We start from the raw sequence: 17,195 nt of genomic DNA on the forward strand, positions 1-17,195 counted from the left end.
TTCTGGTGCTGCGCTAGTAGCAGTACTTGTTGAAGTGCATTTGAGCGAAAGCCACAGAAGGATTCACAGCTTGAGAGTGCAAGTTCCCCTGCGCTAACAAAAAAAAACCCCTGATTTCCGAGACATCAGACGGCCGAGGGGCTGCTAGAACAAAGAAATTCTATTTGTTGTCATTGCTCCGAGGTTGCCATGGATGACCAGTATGACGAATATCTGGATGATTTTTTTTCGTCCAACATCACCGAAGACCCACAATATGTCGTGCACAACGAGACTGTGATTTTGTGCGAAAAGAAAAACGTGATTCAGTTTGGTGCGCTGTTCATCCCGACGTTCTACTACATGAACTTCTTGCTGAGCCTTTTGGGAAATGGTCTGGTTCTGTGCATCATCTACAAGTATGAGAAGCTCGGTACGGTCACCAACATCTTCCTGCTCAACCTGGTCATCTCGGACCTCTTGTTCGCCTCCACCTTGCCTTTCTGGGCCGTCTACCACCGTTCCGAGTGGATCTTTGGCCCTGCCCTCTGCAAGCTGGTAGGTAGCTTGTACTCGATCGGCTTTTCCAGCTCCATCCTCTTCCTCACGCTCATGACCTTCGATCGCTACCTGGCTGTGGTCCATGCCATCACGGCTGCCCAGAGCCGCCGGAGGGTGTACGCCTTCTCCATGTCTTCTGTCGTCTGGGTTCTCAGTCTCATCTCTAGCCTTAAAGACATGGTCCTCTACAATGTACGGGAGAACAAACCAAGTGGCTGGGTGTGTGAAGAGAGTGGCTACACATACCAGACCATAGTCAAATGGCAGCTGATGGGTTACTACCAGCAGTTCGGGTTGTTCTTCCTGCTTCCACTGTTGATGGTGTTCTATTGCTACGGCCGAATCACCATTCGCATCGTCTCCACGCGAATACAAGAGAAGTGCAGGGCTGTCAAGCTCATCTTTGTCATCATCTTCACATTCTTCATCTGCTGGACTCCCTACAATGTGGTCATCCTCCTCAAGGCCCTTCGCTTGTCCTCCAGAGACAAATCATGTGGCGATGACCTGGACTACGCAGAATATGTCACGCGTAACATCGCATACTTATATTGCTGCATCAGCCCTGTGTTCTACACCTTTGTGGGGAAGAAATTTCAGAGTCATTTCCGGAAACTTCTAGCTAAGCACATACCGTGTTTGAAGACCACCATCCTGTCGTCTCAAAGCAGCAGGACCACATCTTTCAGGAGCCCCAATACTGAGTACTACTAACTGATGAAACTTCACACTGGAAGGAATTTGGAATTTGGTCATTTTAAACTTCTGAATACTGGGTTCTTCTGAACTTCTGAATATTTCACGGTCCTCACATGATAATATTGTGAGGTTTTTAACTTCGGAATACTGGGCTCTTCTGAATTTCTTAATATTGGGAGGTTCTGAACTTCTTAACATTGGGAGCTTCTGAACTGCTTAATACTGCGAGGTTCTGAAGTTCAGAATATTGGGAAGGTTTGAATTTCTGAATATTGGGAAGTTTCTGAAAGTTTTGTATATAGCTGACACACTGATGCTGGCTGCAGGGTTTAAGACTGTGAGCATTTTCAATGGTTTGTCAAAATTAGTTTATATGGTGTGTGCCTTTCAGAAAAGTGTTGAAAGCTGTTGTGAGAATAGTCAGAATTTGAAATGAGTCAAAAAGGAATGAATACGAGGAAGTTGCACAACATGTGATAAAACCATCTTTGGTTTCTTTGTGCTTAGGCTGTTTTTCTATGGTTAATTGTAGCTGTTGTGTAAATGAGGGGTATTTAGCATATTATGAAAATGTAGCATGAAATTAACTATTCAGATCTTTAGGAATAAGATGTAAATAGTTCTCTTTTTTTTCCCTTATTGTGTTGTTGATGCTTGGAAACTGAAACAACTGATGAATTTAAAAAAAAAAAAAAAATTTTTAACCCTCGAATCTGATCAATGTGTCTTTTTCAGTTATGTCTAGTGAGTTAAGATTTTAACTTCATATTTTTTTCTCAATTCAACTCAGAGTAGACGTTCCTTCCTGATTAACTAAATGCATCCTGGTATTAAGTAAGGAATAAAACACTTGAAGACATGCTGTTAGAAGAAAATAATCATTATGGTGTAGTCTTACGTGAAGCAGCGTTAATCTGACCCCATCAAAGTTGATTATTTTCCAATAACAGCATGCCTCCAAGTGTTTTTATTCCTCTCTTTTTTTTTCAATTTGCAATACTAACAATTTTTTACTTCATTAAAGAACGTGTACTTTTCATCTGTTTATAGTTACGTTTAACGTCATGTTATTGAAAAACTGCAAAGCCCTTTGTTCTGAAGTTTTAATGGGAGGTGTCAAAAAACTTTACAGCTTTACCTAAGACCGTTAAAAAGTGCTGACACTGGAGACTCCTTCCCAAAAATGTTAAATAAATGTTTCTTCACAGAAAATTTCCCCAATATTTACAATTACATGTTTGTTTGTTTTTATCTGCTTATGTGGCATGTACTCCATAGAAGTCTCTGTGTATGTTGTTGCTATGAAAATGATAACAGATTAGAACAAGTGCATTAAAATAAACCTGTGATTTTATCATCATCATCATCATTATTATTATTATTATTATTATTATTATTATTATTATTATTATTATTATTATTATGCAGGTAAACAATGGCTTTATTCTAAAAACCTTGCAAGATAATCCAAAACGTGAGACAAGAACATGGTCACAAAACCAGCAATAGTCAGGCGATGAACAAACAACATCAACTAGACTAGGCAAGGGCAAAAACATGATAACCAGAACAGGATCAGAAAACCAGACATATATATATATATATATATATATATATATATATATATATATATATATATATATATATATATATATATATATATATATAAATGCTTGCTATAAACTGGTCTGAAAACACAGAGCATGTACTTTGCACTGAAGGGTTGTTGAAAGAGTCCTTGGGTACGTCTCAATCAGCTCCCTAGGTCGTGAATCAGTATATCATATACACGAGTTGGGGCACTGGTAAGGACCCTGGTTCACTACACATTGGGACACTTATGACTGAACTTATTGGCTGAGAGTTCATCCGGATTTTTTTTCTGATCTGAGAGGCTTCAGAAAATATGACGTCATTTCCAATACAGGAACATAGTGAGCATCAATGTTCTCTGATTTTTTTGCGGTGCATTGTGGGATTTTTTTTAGAGAGCGAACGTTCCAGTGCACTGAAAGGATTTTGGGATTGAGACAGCCCTTAAAACTCCCTGATCAGTGCCCTGACTTGGTTACCGAAAAAAATTAATATTTTAGTGTCCCACAACATTACCTCAATCTGAACACAATGATCCTTATGAATTATGCGGAAAGTCATTCAACAAGAAGTTGCATCATCTGAATTTTCTGAAGATCACGTGAAGAAGAAAAGAGTACATCAGGTATAATGACTGATGAAGTCACTTTGAAAGTACAACACTGTTACCTAAATTATAGACCGAAAGTGAATTATTATTATTATTTTTTGTAAATGTTACGTAAATCATTAGTACATCTTTACGTCATGTCCTTGTGTCATTAACATGGATGCGTATTTGCTAATCCCATGCTGAAAACCTCAATACTGTCACTTATTTAGCAGCTATTGTCAGCAACAACAACAACAAAAACAGTCTTGTAAAATATATAAAATAATTGTTGCTGAGATGAATTCACACAGTTTAAACGGTTAATACGTGTATAATTTCAAAAACATGTGACATATGGGTTGAATTCAGAGGCGATGAGGAGATCTGAGGCGATGTCCCGAAATCTGTGGTACCTTAGCTGTCTAGCTTTTAGTCCAAGGTCTAAAAGTGTTAATTAGATATTAGACATAATGGTAGGAATGTAAATGAAACGCGGTTAATTATACCTACAGATGGCGCTGTTTAGCAGATTTTTAGCAGCTCCCCCCTGTGAGGGTCTGTTTTGAATTAAAGAATTGTTTTTCTCAACTTGAAAATATCTTTCGTGACATTTCTAACATTTAGGCTATGAACAAAACCGCACACATCCATCCTAAATAAGGTAAATAGCCTCATTTCTTAGTATATTTAGTTTAATGGTGGGAAATTCTGGAGTGATTTTTCCTGTTTCAGAGATAGAGGACAGTTTGGTTACACGGTTTTGACCATAACCCTCATCTAAAATGTCGAACTGTAGCAGCTGTATGAGTTTAAACGCAGACTAAACAGCTTTTTCGACCTTAATATTCAGCTTGGACATGTGTTACTGACTGCTTGTGTCACCCACCACAGACCTGTTTACGCGCGCTGGTGGGTGGTGTCATTATGGTTGCCAGATTGGTCTGGTGGTTTCAACCCCCATTGGTCTTGGTGTGAAAATGGCACAGCCACTGTGGTATGACATACTTTTGCTATTTTGCCTGAACAAAATAACTGCTTTTGAAAAACAAACAAACAAACAAAAAAAAACAACCCAATCTGTCTCCAGTCAGGGAGACACGTGGTGATGTGGGTAGGGTTGCTCAGTTCGGTCCAGAACTCCTGTGTGGAGTTCCATTCCAAGTGTCAGTGTGGGTTTTCTCTGCAATCTCACGTTTCCAGAGATGGTGTATTAAGATGTTGGACTACTGATCGGAAGGTTGTGCACTGCCAAGCTGTCCCTGCTGACACCTTGAGCAACGCGACTGCTAAGTTGTATAAATTACATACATATAAGTCACTCTAGATCAGGGTGTATGCATGGCGCCCTGTGATGTGGTGTCCCATTCAGGGTGTGTCCTCACATCCCACCTAGTGTTCCTTGAAACAGGCTCTGAATCGAAGGCGACTCTTATTAGTGGTGGGAAATGGTGGCTTGGTGGTTAAGGCTCTGGGTTACTGATTGAAAGAGTGGGGGTTCAAGCCCCAGCACTGCCAAGCTGTCACTGCCCTTGAGCAAGGAAGGCCTTGCTTAACCCTCATGGGCTCTGACCCTGAGAAGAAAATAATGTCACTGTTCTGTAATGTATATGTGCTCAATAAAGACTCATTATCATTACAATTAACCTCACAGCACCACCGGACTCTGTATGGCGTTTCCAATATTCTCCCAGCGTCTGTCAGGTTCTCGGATTTCCAGAGACGATGGAAATCTAATCTGACTCTAAACTGCCAATGGGTGTGAAAGTATGTTTGCATGGTGACCATGGATGGTGTGGTGTCCCCTTCGGGATGTGTTCTCACCTCACATCTAGTGTTTTCAAGAAAGCAGATGAATGAGTGTAATTTGTAAATGCACAGTTCTAGATAAAAGGTACTTACTTATTACCTTACTTACATCCATAAGGAAAAGTGTAGTTTAGTACCCTGGTCCTGGGACATCCCCTGTCCTTGTGTGCTCCTAACTAATTATTAGCCTTTTTTCGGAGTCAAACTGAGTGTTATACAGCAGGAAAACATTCGAATGTGCACAATAAGGGGTAGTCAAGAAACAGGGTTGCGAACCTGTTTAGAAACTTAGAACAGTCGATGAGAACAATGAAATAACCATTTCAATGAGAACATTAAAATAACCATGAAAAAAACACTTTATAGAGTGCACTTGGCATGGAGGTCTGGTTGAGGAAAAAGCGGTTAAACGGTTGAAATCTGGCAACCCGGGTCTTGGCGTAGAGGCGGGCGCAGCGGTGGAGAGAATGACACGAGCATCCATTGGTGGCGGGGCGCCTGGTACCCAGGAAACAAGGAGAGGAGAATGTAGCATCCTTCCATCAGCATATTAGCACAGGAGGCTAGCGCGATGCAGAAGCGGGGCGCTTTTGTGGGATGTGTGAGAGTTAAACGGAGTAACATGGCCTCCAGAGACTGAGGAGCTCTGCTTTCGGAGCATGATTCACCGCCAGGTGATACTGACTCAGGTGAGTGAACGGAGAGCCTTAGAACTCACTTAAACTGCATACTTGCGTACTAGGAATTAGTAGGGATGAAAAACGCCTAATATTAAGGACCTATTATGGATGCGTCCTAAACTAGCCTTCATGGCTACTCCCTTACTAAGTAGTAGGCTGTGTCAGTACACTACGCGCTTAGGTAGCCTACTATTTTGGCATGCTACATAGTAGAGTAGTAGCCTGTCTTTGTTTACTGCGTTTTTCCATAATAACTCAAACTGTATATCCTTAACCGCGCCCTATCCACTATATAGTGCACTATTTATTTATTTTTTAGACTATCCAGTGCACTCATGAAATCCCCCAATGCACTGCAAAAGGTTCGGGTCCAAAATGATGCACTCGAGTATGCACAGAATACCCATAATGCACCTGTATGTTTGTATGGAACAGGGAGAGAAAAAAAAAAGTATCCTAAAGGTTCTTCAGTAGGTGTCTCTGTGGGAACCTGAAAATAGAGCGTCTGAAAAGGTTCGGTTTGTTTCTTTGTGGGAACCCAAACAACAGACGATCCTAAAGGGTCCTTTGGTGTGTTCTTGTGGGGGAACCCAACAACAAAGCATCCTAAAAGGTTCTTTGGTGTGTTCTTCTAGGGGAACCCAACAACAGAGCATCCTAAAGGGTCCTTTGGTGTGTTCTTGTGGGGGAACCCAACAACAGAGCGTCCTAAAAGGGCCCTTTGGTGTGTTCTTATTGGGGAACCCAACAACAGAGCATCCTAAAAGGTTCTTTGGTGTGTTCTTCTAGGGGAACCCAACAACAGAGGATCCTAAAGAGTTCTTTGGTGTGTTCTTCTAGGGGAACCCAACAGTAGGGCATCCTAAATGGTTCTTGGGTTTGTTCTTCTAGGGAAAACTAACAACTGAGCATTCCTAACGCATTCTCCAGCTTGTCAATTTGTGGGAATGTGACAACAGAATATTACTAAAGGGTTCTTCGGTTTGTTTCGTCACCGAGGGGGAACCTCACAACAGAGAGTTTCCTTTTCAAAAAAGGTTCTAAACAGAAGCTAAAACATTTAGAAAGCTAACCATCCCATGAACCCAAGAATCCCTAGTTTTTCCTTACGGTATAGGACACCGTTTTTTTTTTACATGGTTTCAAACATCGTTTCCATTTTTCCCCCAGAATTCCCAGTCGGTTACTATAGCGACCAGAGACACATGGCTGATTTCTAGCCTTAAGGTCTCAGCATCCCAGTCCTCGAGTCGACTGTGCTTTTGTGTATGTATATGTGTGTGATACACTTTCTGCTTTTCCCTGAACCTCTTTAAACCTCGTTTTCTACTTCTAATCACATCTGTGTTTGTTTTCCGCGTAATTTGTACATTATATTCATGTTTCATAGCTTGTATAACCCCGTACACTGATGTACTTGGTGACAGTGAAACCCAGTGAAGCGTGTAATTTGATCTCTTTGTGTTGACCCGGCGCTGGTATTGAGCATGATCGGTAATACCAATTGACATCCATATCATGATTGCTTGATGACTCCTAAATAGATAACAACAAAAATGTAATAAGGCTGCCATTTGTGTTCTCCGGTATTGTAAGGTGCTAAACAATGGCTGGGAATTGAGGAATCCTGATGATGATGATGATGATGATGATGTAGTATGATGATGATGTCATGCTTTTAGTCAATCATCTGTGAAATCAGTGCCTAGATCTACGTTGTGGCCAGAGTGACAGTATTTAATAGGTTATTTGAGCGTAAGCTAATGTGCATTTAGGCACCAGATCAAGCCAGGTCAGGATTAAATGAATAGCAGTGTGTGTTTAGGAGCCATTTAAAATCAGGCCAGGCCCAGTAATGACCCTTCTTGCAGGTTCATGAATTTTCAAATTGAAGTGTTGTGAACTATGGAAAAGAAGGAGGAAAGAAAAGGAAAAAAGCAACAGATCACTTTGTCCGTTTGGGTCTATATTTAACTCATTGATTTTTAAAGGGAATGGTATCATTTGCCCATGCTGTACATCCACGTCATTTACATTTATATTTACGGCATTTGGCAGACACCCTTATCCTTATACTGAGCAATTGACGGTTAAGGGCCTTGCCCAAGGGCCCAACACTGGTCGCTTAGCAGTGCTGGGACTTGAACTCCTTGGAGAACTGAAGTTTATTCTCTAGTCCTATTCCCATTGTTTCACCGAACAATTGTGTGACGTCTATAGCTACAGAACATTGCACTTTTTAATCCGTGTATACGTACATTTAATATTGTGTCCCATTTAATATTATCACTTACTTTGTAGCCGTTATAAACAGTCTAACCTTAACCCTCGCTAGTTTCTCTAGTTCGAGGTGAAACTACAAAGCACTACGAAGTCCTGAAGACTTTCCTGTGGATGAAAAACTTTACTTCTGACAGAAAAACCAACACCTTCTGACCAATCAGAATCGAGAATTTTACAGCGCGACACATTGTGAAGTGAATAATGATTTTTACAAGGCTTTTTGTGTGTGTGTGTGTGTGTGTGTGTGTGTGTGTAGTCTCTGAAACACTTTTGAGAAATAATAAGAATGATCATTGAAATGAATATTTAGCATTTGAATGTAGATCTGTGTTGTCCCTGAAAGGTCACATGACCAGATGAGTGAACTGTCTCATTGATCGGGCAATTAGTGACTTTACAAGTCAATATTAGTTAAAATGCCACATCCATAACACTGTAATTACCCTACTGTATTGCCCTGATCCATGACGAAGTACGCATGGTAGAGTGTTTTCCCCAATCTTGTGTGCCATATATTGCAAAAGCAAAGATGGATCGATATCCAGAGGTCATTCCTAATCGTCCGGCTGCACCTGGGTGCCGGTATTTGTTGACGAGGAGAGTTGGGTTAACATCGATTCCGCCGCGAACCCTGCATGCAGACCAGGGTCGGTGACGTGTAGGGCCTTCGGATGCTCTGCGTATTGATCCTGCTCTAATTTCGGCACAGAGGGAGCGAGAGGGAGGCGACGGCGGGGGAGGAAGAGAGCCTTGTTTGCTCGCAGACCCGTTGCACTTCCTGTTAAAATAACCACCTGCCTACATACCAACCCAGGGTGCAGATACGGCAGGCGGAGGAAGAACGTCGTTAGGTAATATGGATTGTACGATCAAATCCGTTTTACTATAGCCATGAATGCTACCTAAAAAAGCGTTGAGAGTCTCACACAGCTAAGCACTTTATTAAGTACTAAGCACCACAGTGCTGCTGAATTTTCGATCAGTCTTTAGACTTAGCGTTTACACAGGACCGTGCGAAAAACAAAAAACACCAGAGGGTCTGCAGGCTGAAACACGCACGACAGAATTTCACCGCGTGAAGGGATTTCCCAGGCCGGCACGCATATTACAATGGGGCGCAGCTGCACTAAAGCTCTGGAAAGCTGCTATGATAGAGATGTGGTTGTCAGATACGCGAAGTATGTGTGTGTGTGAGAGAGAAGGGCGATGTGTAACATGCTGCTGTGTTTTATAGGTCAGAGAGAGACGCCCAGCCGTTCTGTCCACACACACTTTAAATATGCATGGAGTCATGGAGTCACACAGGGAATGCGAGACGCTGACGAGAGCAGGGCGCTGCGCTTTTCAATCAAATAAAGACTGTGGGAAAGAAACGGAGGGCGAGAGAAAGAGTGATGACATAAGAGATAACGGATAGAGAGAGAGTGTGTGGATTAGGTGACCTGAGGGCACATGGATTGACGCTCTGCAGCTCACCAGCTTCTAGAAACCAATCAGGATCCACACCTCGTTCCACCTATGTATCAGTTGATCAGGTAGTAGGTGCGTCTGCTGCCCGGCCATGCTGGAGCTTCGAGAGTTAGATTGGACACCACTCGACTTCAGAGTCTGACTGATATTAATATAGACCACTTGAGCCTTTTTATATCCTGAGGAAAAAAAGAGGTCTGCAGTCTCACTAAGATTCCTTAATACCCCACTGATGAACTCCCAGCAGGCCGTCCGCCAGCTTCCTTCACCCTGTGTGTCTGTACGTAATGTAATGAACCCTTGTGACAGGAAACTTGCGATGGGAGTGTGTTAAGTGAGGCTTCACGCAGTCTGCTTCTGGATGCCGAATGATCGTAATTAATTTATCAGGGCCTGGCGTAATCGTGAGGCGCGCTCGTAAAGCCTCTATTACCCGTGTACATACAAACCGCCCACAGTTGATTATAGCATGGTACAGCTTAATGCGGGAAATCACGATCTGGAACTGGAAGAGGGGTATAAAAAAAAATAAAAAATTGCGTCCACTTGTCCTCGTAGCATGAAGCGTCACCGCAAATCAGTTTACTGCAGTGTTTCTAACCGATCAGCTTTATCGTATAATTTCCTTAACATTTCTTCTATCCTTAAGGGAGTGGTGTCTTCCAGGATGACCCCGCCCCATCCACAGGGCACGAGGGTTCACTGAAAGGTTTGATGAGAATGAAAATGGTGGAAATTATACACAAAGGCCTTCACACTCACCAGATTCCAACCCCGTCACACACCTGTGGGAGATTTCGGAGCGGCATATTAGCTAACGCTCTCCACCACCATCATCAAAACACCAACTGTCTTTTGGAAGAACGATATTCAGCTCTCCAGGACAATTCAAGAGACTTGTGGAATCTGTTGAGAGGCATATTTGAAAGCTGTTCAGGCAGGTTTTCGTCCATGTCAACTAATTGCACTCTTAATCTTAAGATCTGTTCGTGCCACCTTTAGAAGCAATAACTGCAACCGGACGCTTCCGATAACCGGAGATCAGTCTTTCACGGCGCTGTGGTGGAATTTTGGCCCGCCCTTCTTTGCAGAACTGCTTTAGTTCAGCCACACTGGAGGGTTTTTGAGCATGAACTGCCCATTTAAGGTCCTGTCACAGCGTCTCAATTGGTTCAAGTCAGGACTACGCTACTCCAAAACTTTCATTTAGCTTTTTTTGAGCCGTTCAACGGTGGATTTACTCCAATGCTTTGGATCTTTGTCTTGCTGAATAATCCAGTTCCGCTTGAGTTTCGATTTACGGACTGAAGACCAGACATTCTCCTTTAGGAGTTTCTTGTAGAGAGCAGAATTCATGTTTCCCTCAATTACTGCAAGTTGCCCAGGCCCTGAAGTAGCAAAGCATCCCCACACCATCACACCTCCTCCACCATGCTCGACTGTAGGTATGCTGCTCTTTTTGTGGAATTCGGTGTTTGGTTTACGGCAGATTTAACAGGACAGCCCTCTTCCAAACAGTTCCTTTTTTGACTCATCAGTCCACAGAACGTTCTCCCAAAAGGTTTGAGTATCATCAAGGTGTGTTTTGGTAAAATTCAGACGAGCCTTAATGTTCTTCTGGGTTAGCAGTGGTTTTCGCCTCACCACTCTTCTATGGATGCCATTTTTGGTATTGGATCTTTTTTTTTTTTGCTTCAATAAATAACTATCATATAAAAACTGTATCTTGTATTTACTCGAGTTGTCTTTGTTTTTGCCTTTTTAGATTTTGTCTTTGGATCAAGTATTTTTTTGGTCAGATGTGACCAAGAACTACTTACTTTCAGGCAATTTGACCGGCAGGGCCGCTGACCGATCACAGACCTGTAGCACATTTCCTATATATCCTACTCTGAAAACTCAACCTGTTCAAACCTGTTTTATTTTCTTGCAGAAACGAGTGTATTGGAGATTGCAGCCTTAAAGAGTCTAAAGCTTGTGTCCACAAAAAATATATATAAAAGATAATCAGTAACCCGTAGGGCGGAGCATCTAAGACTAAACAGAGATAAATCATATTATTTTGTTGGATAAATGAAGTCAGGCCAGACCGACCCAGTAGTGGACCTCTCGTTAGTCCGTAATGATCTGAAATGCGATTACTCTGAGCGAGCGTACGTTAAGTTGATGTTCAGAGTCTGATCTCTGCAGCTAACCGGATCGGTGTATACAAGTACACTATGATGAAGATTCAGTGTATTGATGGAGGAAAGAATTCTGTAAAATCCTCTCTACGACTACAACATTATTTTTTGCTAGATTGAATATGCTTATAGTTAACACGTACCTGTCCTAATTTTATTCATCGTAACCGTCCTCTGACTGCTTTTGGTCAAATACAGTATAATAATCAGTATTACTGATATAAATATTGTTCCTTCATCACACACACGGCTCTGCAGCTCTGTCAGACTGTAACCCATGACATGTGTGTGTTAGACATCCCGCTGGTAGTGTTGCTGACTCTGAGCAGTGTTATGGCCACTGCTATAACCCCCACCTCACCTCATCCTCTGCCTGCTGCTCGCTGCAATGTGTCACCTTCGAAAGTCTCTACAGTGTCCCGGTGTTGACAAACCGAAGTAGCGTCTGTTAAAAAAGCTCAACGGTACTGACCACCCACTTCTCCGACTGACAACCGAACATGTTTCCCCACTCAACCCGCTTCCACAATCTCCAGTATGAATAATTATATTTTAACCAATTTGTAATGACCATACTGTACAATCTAGTTAAACATATTTGAAACATTCAGACATTGGCTAAACATCTGCTGAAGCTGTTAAAATTGCCAGTTAAGAGCTGTACTGTATATCACTTAAATATAAATAGCTAGCTTCACAAAATAATATATTACACACAACGTGCCGACTAGCATTACACCAAGTAGCTATACCAGACAAGTACGAATAAGGCAACTCAAAATGGCGGCTGTAAAACGTAAATCCCGCCCCCCAGTGAAAACAGCCAATCATCTTGCGGATTAGGCGTTAACAGGCCTGTTACGTGTTACATGTGGCCTGTCATATTCTTATCCGGATATAGCCATTTTAACTCTTAAGAACCATTTGAAATCCATGTTTTAAAGGTCATTTTGTCAAATAAATAGGTCTCTGTCCATCCAAGTAGATTTTTAGCTTGGTTTTGCATGGCGGGTTGCCAAGTTGGCTGCCGAATGGGACTTTACTGGCTAAACATGCATTGATAAACACCTTGCTAGTTCGGTAGCTGGCTAGCTGTTATTAGGCTATGAATTAAATGGGTCGCTTTAGGATTATGGGTAGTCCAGGACAAGTCTATTTTTTTTTCCTCTTCTTCTGTACCAAATCTGTTTTCTTCTAACATGAATGGAAGTTGATCAATATGCTGAAATTTAAATTTGAATGGAATGAAAGGTCTCAGGATTTGTTCTCGGACGCGTATCCGGACGCATGCACAACGCAACACAGTATTGAGCGTGGCGAGCGCCGTAAAGTGTGACGTGTACACAGATTGGCCCGAAGCCTAGGGTACGACAGTCCCATCAGTGCAGGTCAAGATCTCAGCCTGTGTGCTCCATCCCTCTTTCTTTCACATTACTTCTCCTTCCTCACACTACAACTGCAGACTGGCAATTGACATTTTGGTAATAGCATGGCGTTAGCCCTGGCAGGCAGACCCACAAGTGTTATTTCACAGGGAGCCAGGAGCATGGAAGGAATTGGTATTTTAATATGGAATGGTCGAATGGTATTAACCTGATATGATGATCTCATTAGTCTTATTGTAAAAATCGCATTTGTGTCGTTTAGAGTGTGACGGCTAGCGAGCCAGATTGATTTAGTCCTTTTGTGAACGTGAGGAGACATCCTGAATGGCGATTTCGAGTCTTTTTAGGATTTCAAGGACCAATTAAAAGCACATGGAGAACCTTTAATCGAAAGAGCATGCTCTCTTTAAGACAGTATTTTTTTTTTAGCGCTTCGTAAAGTGGTAGAGGATTGGCAAGGACTTGCTTCATGTTGAGTCATCACTGTAACCCCCTACGCATATTCATTCTGCAGGCTACACAATAAAAAGATGTGTCTTCCTCTTCCTGTTCTTCTTCTTCTGCTTCTTCTTCTTCTTCTCCTCTGAGCCAGAAACAAGGACGAGAGGATGCCAGGCGCAACCGAAAATGACTAATAATACGTGCTAATGTGCGATTGCGCTGTGGGAATGCAATCCTGCTACTTAGCATCTCCTGTCATCCATTGATTTTTTTTTTCTTCCCCCTCTGCGTTAGCATTGCTAGGCGAAATATTCCTAAAAAAAAAAAAACGTGTATCGAATCGGCAGCACGAGACAAAGAATCTAAACCACAGAAGGAGAAGAAGACGGTTTAGTCAGAGCATCCAGACGGAGCAGATGAAGACGAGAAGACGAGAAGAGAAATAGTCTGACATAGCCAAGAGAGCGCTCGAGGCTCAGATACAGAGCAAGCAGTTTACACCACACAATACAGATCCGTGCAGACAGAAAGGCAGGCTGTGGCATACACACACACACACACACACGGAATCTGAAGGCTGCTTCATCAGACGGATGAAAAGATCTCCAGAAGTGTGTATATTGAAAGAGGGTGTGTTTTAGTGGATGCTCGATGCAGCACAAAGCCGAGACTGGTCCTTCATCCACAACCCCCGCCCTCCTCCCTTTACTATCTATCCTTTGTGTTATGTCTGACTGTAATAAAGCAGCACTCTTCTCCAGAGAGGATTTGCACGATTTCCTTCGCCCCCTTTTTAAACGTGTTCATCTCTCCATGACCGTAAAAAGAGTTCCATCCCAAAAACGGGAGCTAATCACAATCCGAGCAAATTTACATAAAAATTGTTTCCATAAAAAAAGATTACTGTAAATTCTGAAATCAAATCAAGGTTTTTTTTTTTTTTTTAAACAGTAGACCTTCTCATAAAGCGAGTGGCAGTGGCGAGGTAAAAAAAAAAAAAAAAAAAAAAAAAACATGATGAAATCTAAAGAAGAACCAGACTCGTCTTCTGAGTAACACCAGTTCCAGGAACCGCAGGGATATTGCGCGTATTAGAATAATTTGGACCTGTAATAGCTCTATTAGTTTGACATAGTCTCAGGTGGACAACGTGAGAAATGACAAATCACAGAAATAAGAAGAGCACAATCAGCATTCTCATCTTAAGAAAAATCTCCAAAGCCATTTCCGGAGACGTGAATAATGTAGTGCTTTGCGGTCGTTTCATTTCTATGCCATATTTCTGTTGTCAGAATACTTTAGCCCAAGTCAATAGGATCATAGGATTTTTATCTGTAATATAGTCCTGGTCCTGTCTTCATTCCTGTCCAACACAAAACAGGTGAACACAATAAGGCAACAGATGAATGTCGGGAAAGGGGCGGAGACAGGATCATACCACAATACAGAGATGGAAGCCGTGACACTTGGCTACCCTTCCTCTTTTTAAATTTTTCTAACCTTCCTGTTTCAAATCGACTACTTCCTCATAGACTGGTTTCATTTCCTATGGTAAATAGAAGCCGTTTATGTCAGCAGTGCTAAATCTATTGTGCTACCCTATATGTAACATATCCATCTCTTACCACCTCCTCTATCTCTTCCCTGATTAGAATTTATACCAGAACCGCTTTCTCGGGCTGGCGGCCATGGCCTCGCCGTCTCGCTCGTCCCAGGCCCGGCGCCGGAGCAAAGACCCTATCCGGCACAGCTTCAACCCGGAGCACTTCCCAAGCGTGGACTTCCAGAACGGTGAGCCCGAACAGCTGGCAGCCGCCATACCGCGTTCCACCAGCGATACGGACCTGGTGACATCACACTGCCGCTCTACACTGACCACCAGTACCTCCCACTACGCCATCAGCCAGTCGCCGGACATCACACTCACATGGGACATTAAGGAGGAGGTGGATGCCGGAGACTGGATCGGAATGTATCTCATCGGTGAGTGATCAGAAATCGAGAGGTGTGAGGAAAGCAGTCTGGATCTGTCTGTCTATAAGAAACAGTAAATCTGTTCCCGCTCTCTCTCTCTCTCTCTCTCTGGTATATAGCTCTGTAAATCGCTTTAATCCCTCACTCTTCTATCACACTGTCTCACTGTTTCTTAGGGTCTGTGTGAGCTACTGAGATTGGATTGAATCCGATACAAACATGAATCCATTAATCATTTGTTGTCACATTTCTAGCCAGCACAGACTTGCAGCAACTGGCTGTGTTATAAATAAAAACGAATTGTTTGCTGAAAAGAAAAAAAAGTGCTTGCAATTGGGGACCTACATCATCATTGTGTTTCCCTCCAAGAGGGTGTACAGATTCTTTTCTCTTTCTCAGATGAGGTGCTGTCAGAGAACTTTCTGGACTATAAGAACCGTGGGGTGAATGGTTCTCACAAAGGCCAGATCGTGTGGAAGATTGAAGCCAATTCCTACTTTGTTGAGCGTAAGTGCATTATCTTACACACACACGTGCACACAGTATGTATTGTATGATAGATCTATTATAGAGGCCTACTTTTGAGTCTTACTTCGACAACATCGCACAATCGCCATAACCTGCACAACTTGGAGCCTTATTGCGTTTGGATCAGCATATTTTATCCTACAATCTCCACAATCAAATAATCCACATGCAGTCAGCGAATCAGAGCCTCCAGCAGGCCTGAGTAAGGATGATAAGGGTTTGATCTCGATTGTGCTATTACCCAAGCGTAAAGACTGAATGACGTCACTATGTTCTACATAGCTGCCATGGAAACAAACACACCACGTCCACTGACACAGTTTGCTCTGAGCAGTCGACTCTGAGTACCGAGCGCTGTAATACACTCAAGCGAGACTGGCTTTTTTAAACGCCATGTCTCGCAGCTGGGGTCCACATTTGGTTGCATACTCACACACAATCCCCTTTGTGGCTCAGTGCAATACCTCATTAGATGCGCCTTTGTGTACTGAGAGCGGTTCTGAGCAGGAGTGCTTCGAGGACCATAGACAGAAACGTTGGTGTTTCTTTATGTACTGAACTATATGGACATCTTCAATTAGAAAGAAAAAAGCTGTTGAAATTCATTCATTCAGCCTGAGTAACCATTTATCCTGGTGGTTAGATCCTAAGTCTATCCTAGGAACACTGGACATGAGGCGGGAATACAACTTGGATTCATATATGTACATGAATGAGCTAAAGGGACAGAATTTCTGAGGGAATTCCAAGCAAACTTTAGCTACTAATCGACTATATATATATATATAAATAAAAGAAACCTACAACCTATCAGTATTTCTGAGATTTTTTTTTGTAAGCCATGTTAATGTTTGCCATTTTCTCATGCTACCCAGCTAACATGATTAACTTAATAAATTTGAATAACATTTAAAATGATATTGCTGGCCTATAAACGTACCTGACTGGATTTCTGAGTGAATCTATAAGTCATATTTATTAACTTTTACTACAGTTGCTAGCTCTAACTAGCTGGCTAACT

General features: G+C 42.2%; 2 protein-coding genes across 2 annotated transcripts in view; both read left to right on the forward strand.

The window, feature by feature from the left end:
* Nucleotides 1–49: 49 nt before the first annotated feature.
* On the forward strand, nucleotides 50–2,599 carry ccr12a (chemokine (C-C motif) receptor 12a). Its single transcript, XM_017496243.3, has one exon. The coding sequence runs from the start codon at nucleotides 190–192 to the stop codon at nucleotides 1,252–1,254; it is 1,065 nt and encodes a 354-aa protein (XP_017351732.1). The 5' UTR covers nucleotides 50–189; the 3' UTR covers nucleotides 1,255–2,599.
* A 3,092-nt stretch (nucleotides 2,600–5,691) lies between these two features.
* The window catches only part of hecw1b (HECT, C2 and WW domain containing E3 ubiquitin protein ligase 1b), a 37,135-nt gene continuing 25,631 nt past the window's right edge, over nucleotides 5,692–17,195 (forward strand). The window contains exons 1-3 of the mRNA XM_017495923.3: nucleotides 5,692–5,919; nucleotides 15,325–15,655; nucleotides 16,046–16,153. Of these exons, the coding sequence (XP_017351412.1) occupies nucleotides 5,890–5,919; nucleotides 15,325–15,655; nucleotides 16,046–16,153 (469 nt within the window). The 5' untranslated portion in view covers nucleotides 5,692–5,889. The remainder of the gene's footprint in view (nucleotides 5,920–15,324; nucleotides 15,656–16,045; nucleotides 16,154–17,195) is intronic.

This window comes from Ictalurus punctatus, chromosome 20, assembly GCF_001660625.3.
Source record: "Ictalurus punctatus breed USDA103 chromosome 20, Coco_2.0, whole genome shotgun sequence".
Lineage (NCBI taxonomy): Eukaryota > Metazoa > Chordata > Actinopteri > Siluriformes > Ictaluridae > Ictalurus > Ictalurus punctatus.

Coding starts and splice junctions, on each gene's coding strand:
- ccr12a (XM_017496243.3), top strand. CDS start 190: ATGGATGACCAGTATGACGAATATCTGGATGATTTTTTTTCGTCCAAC.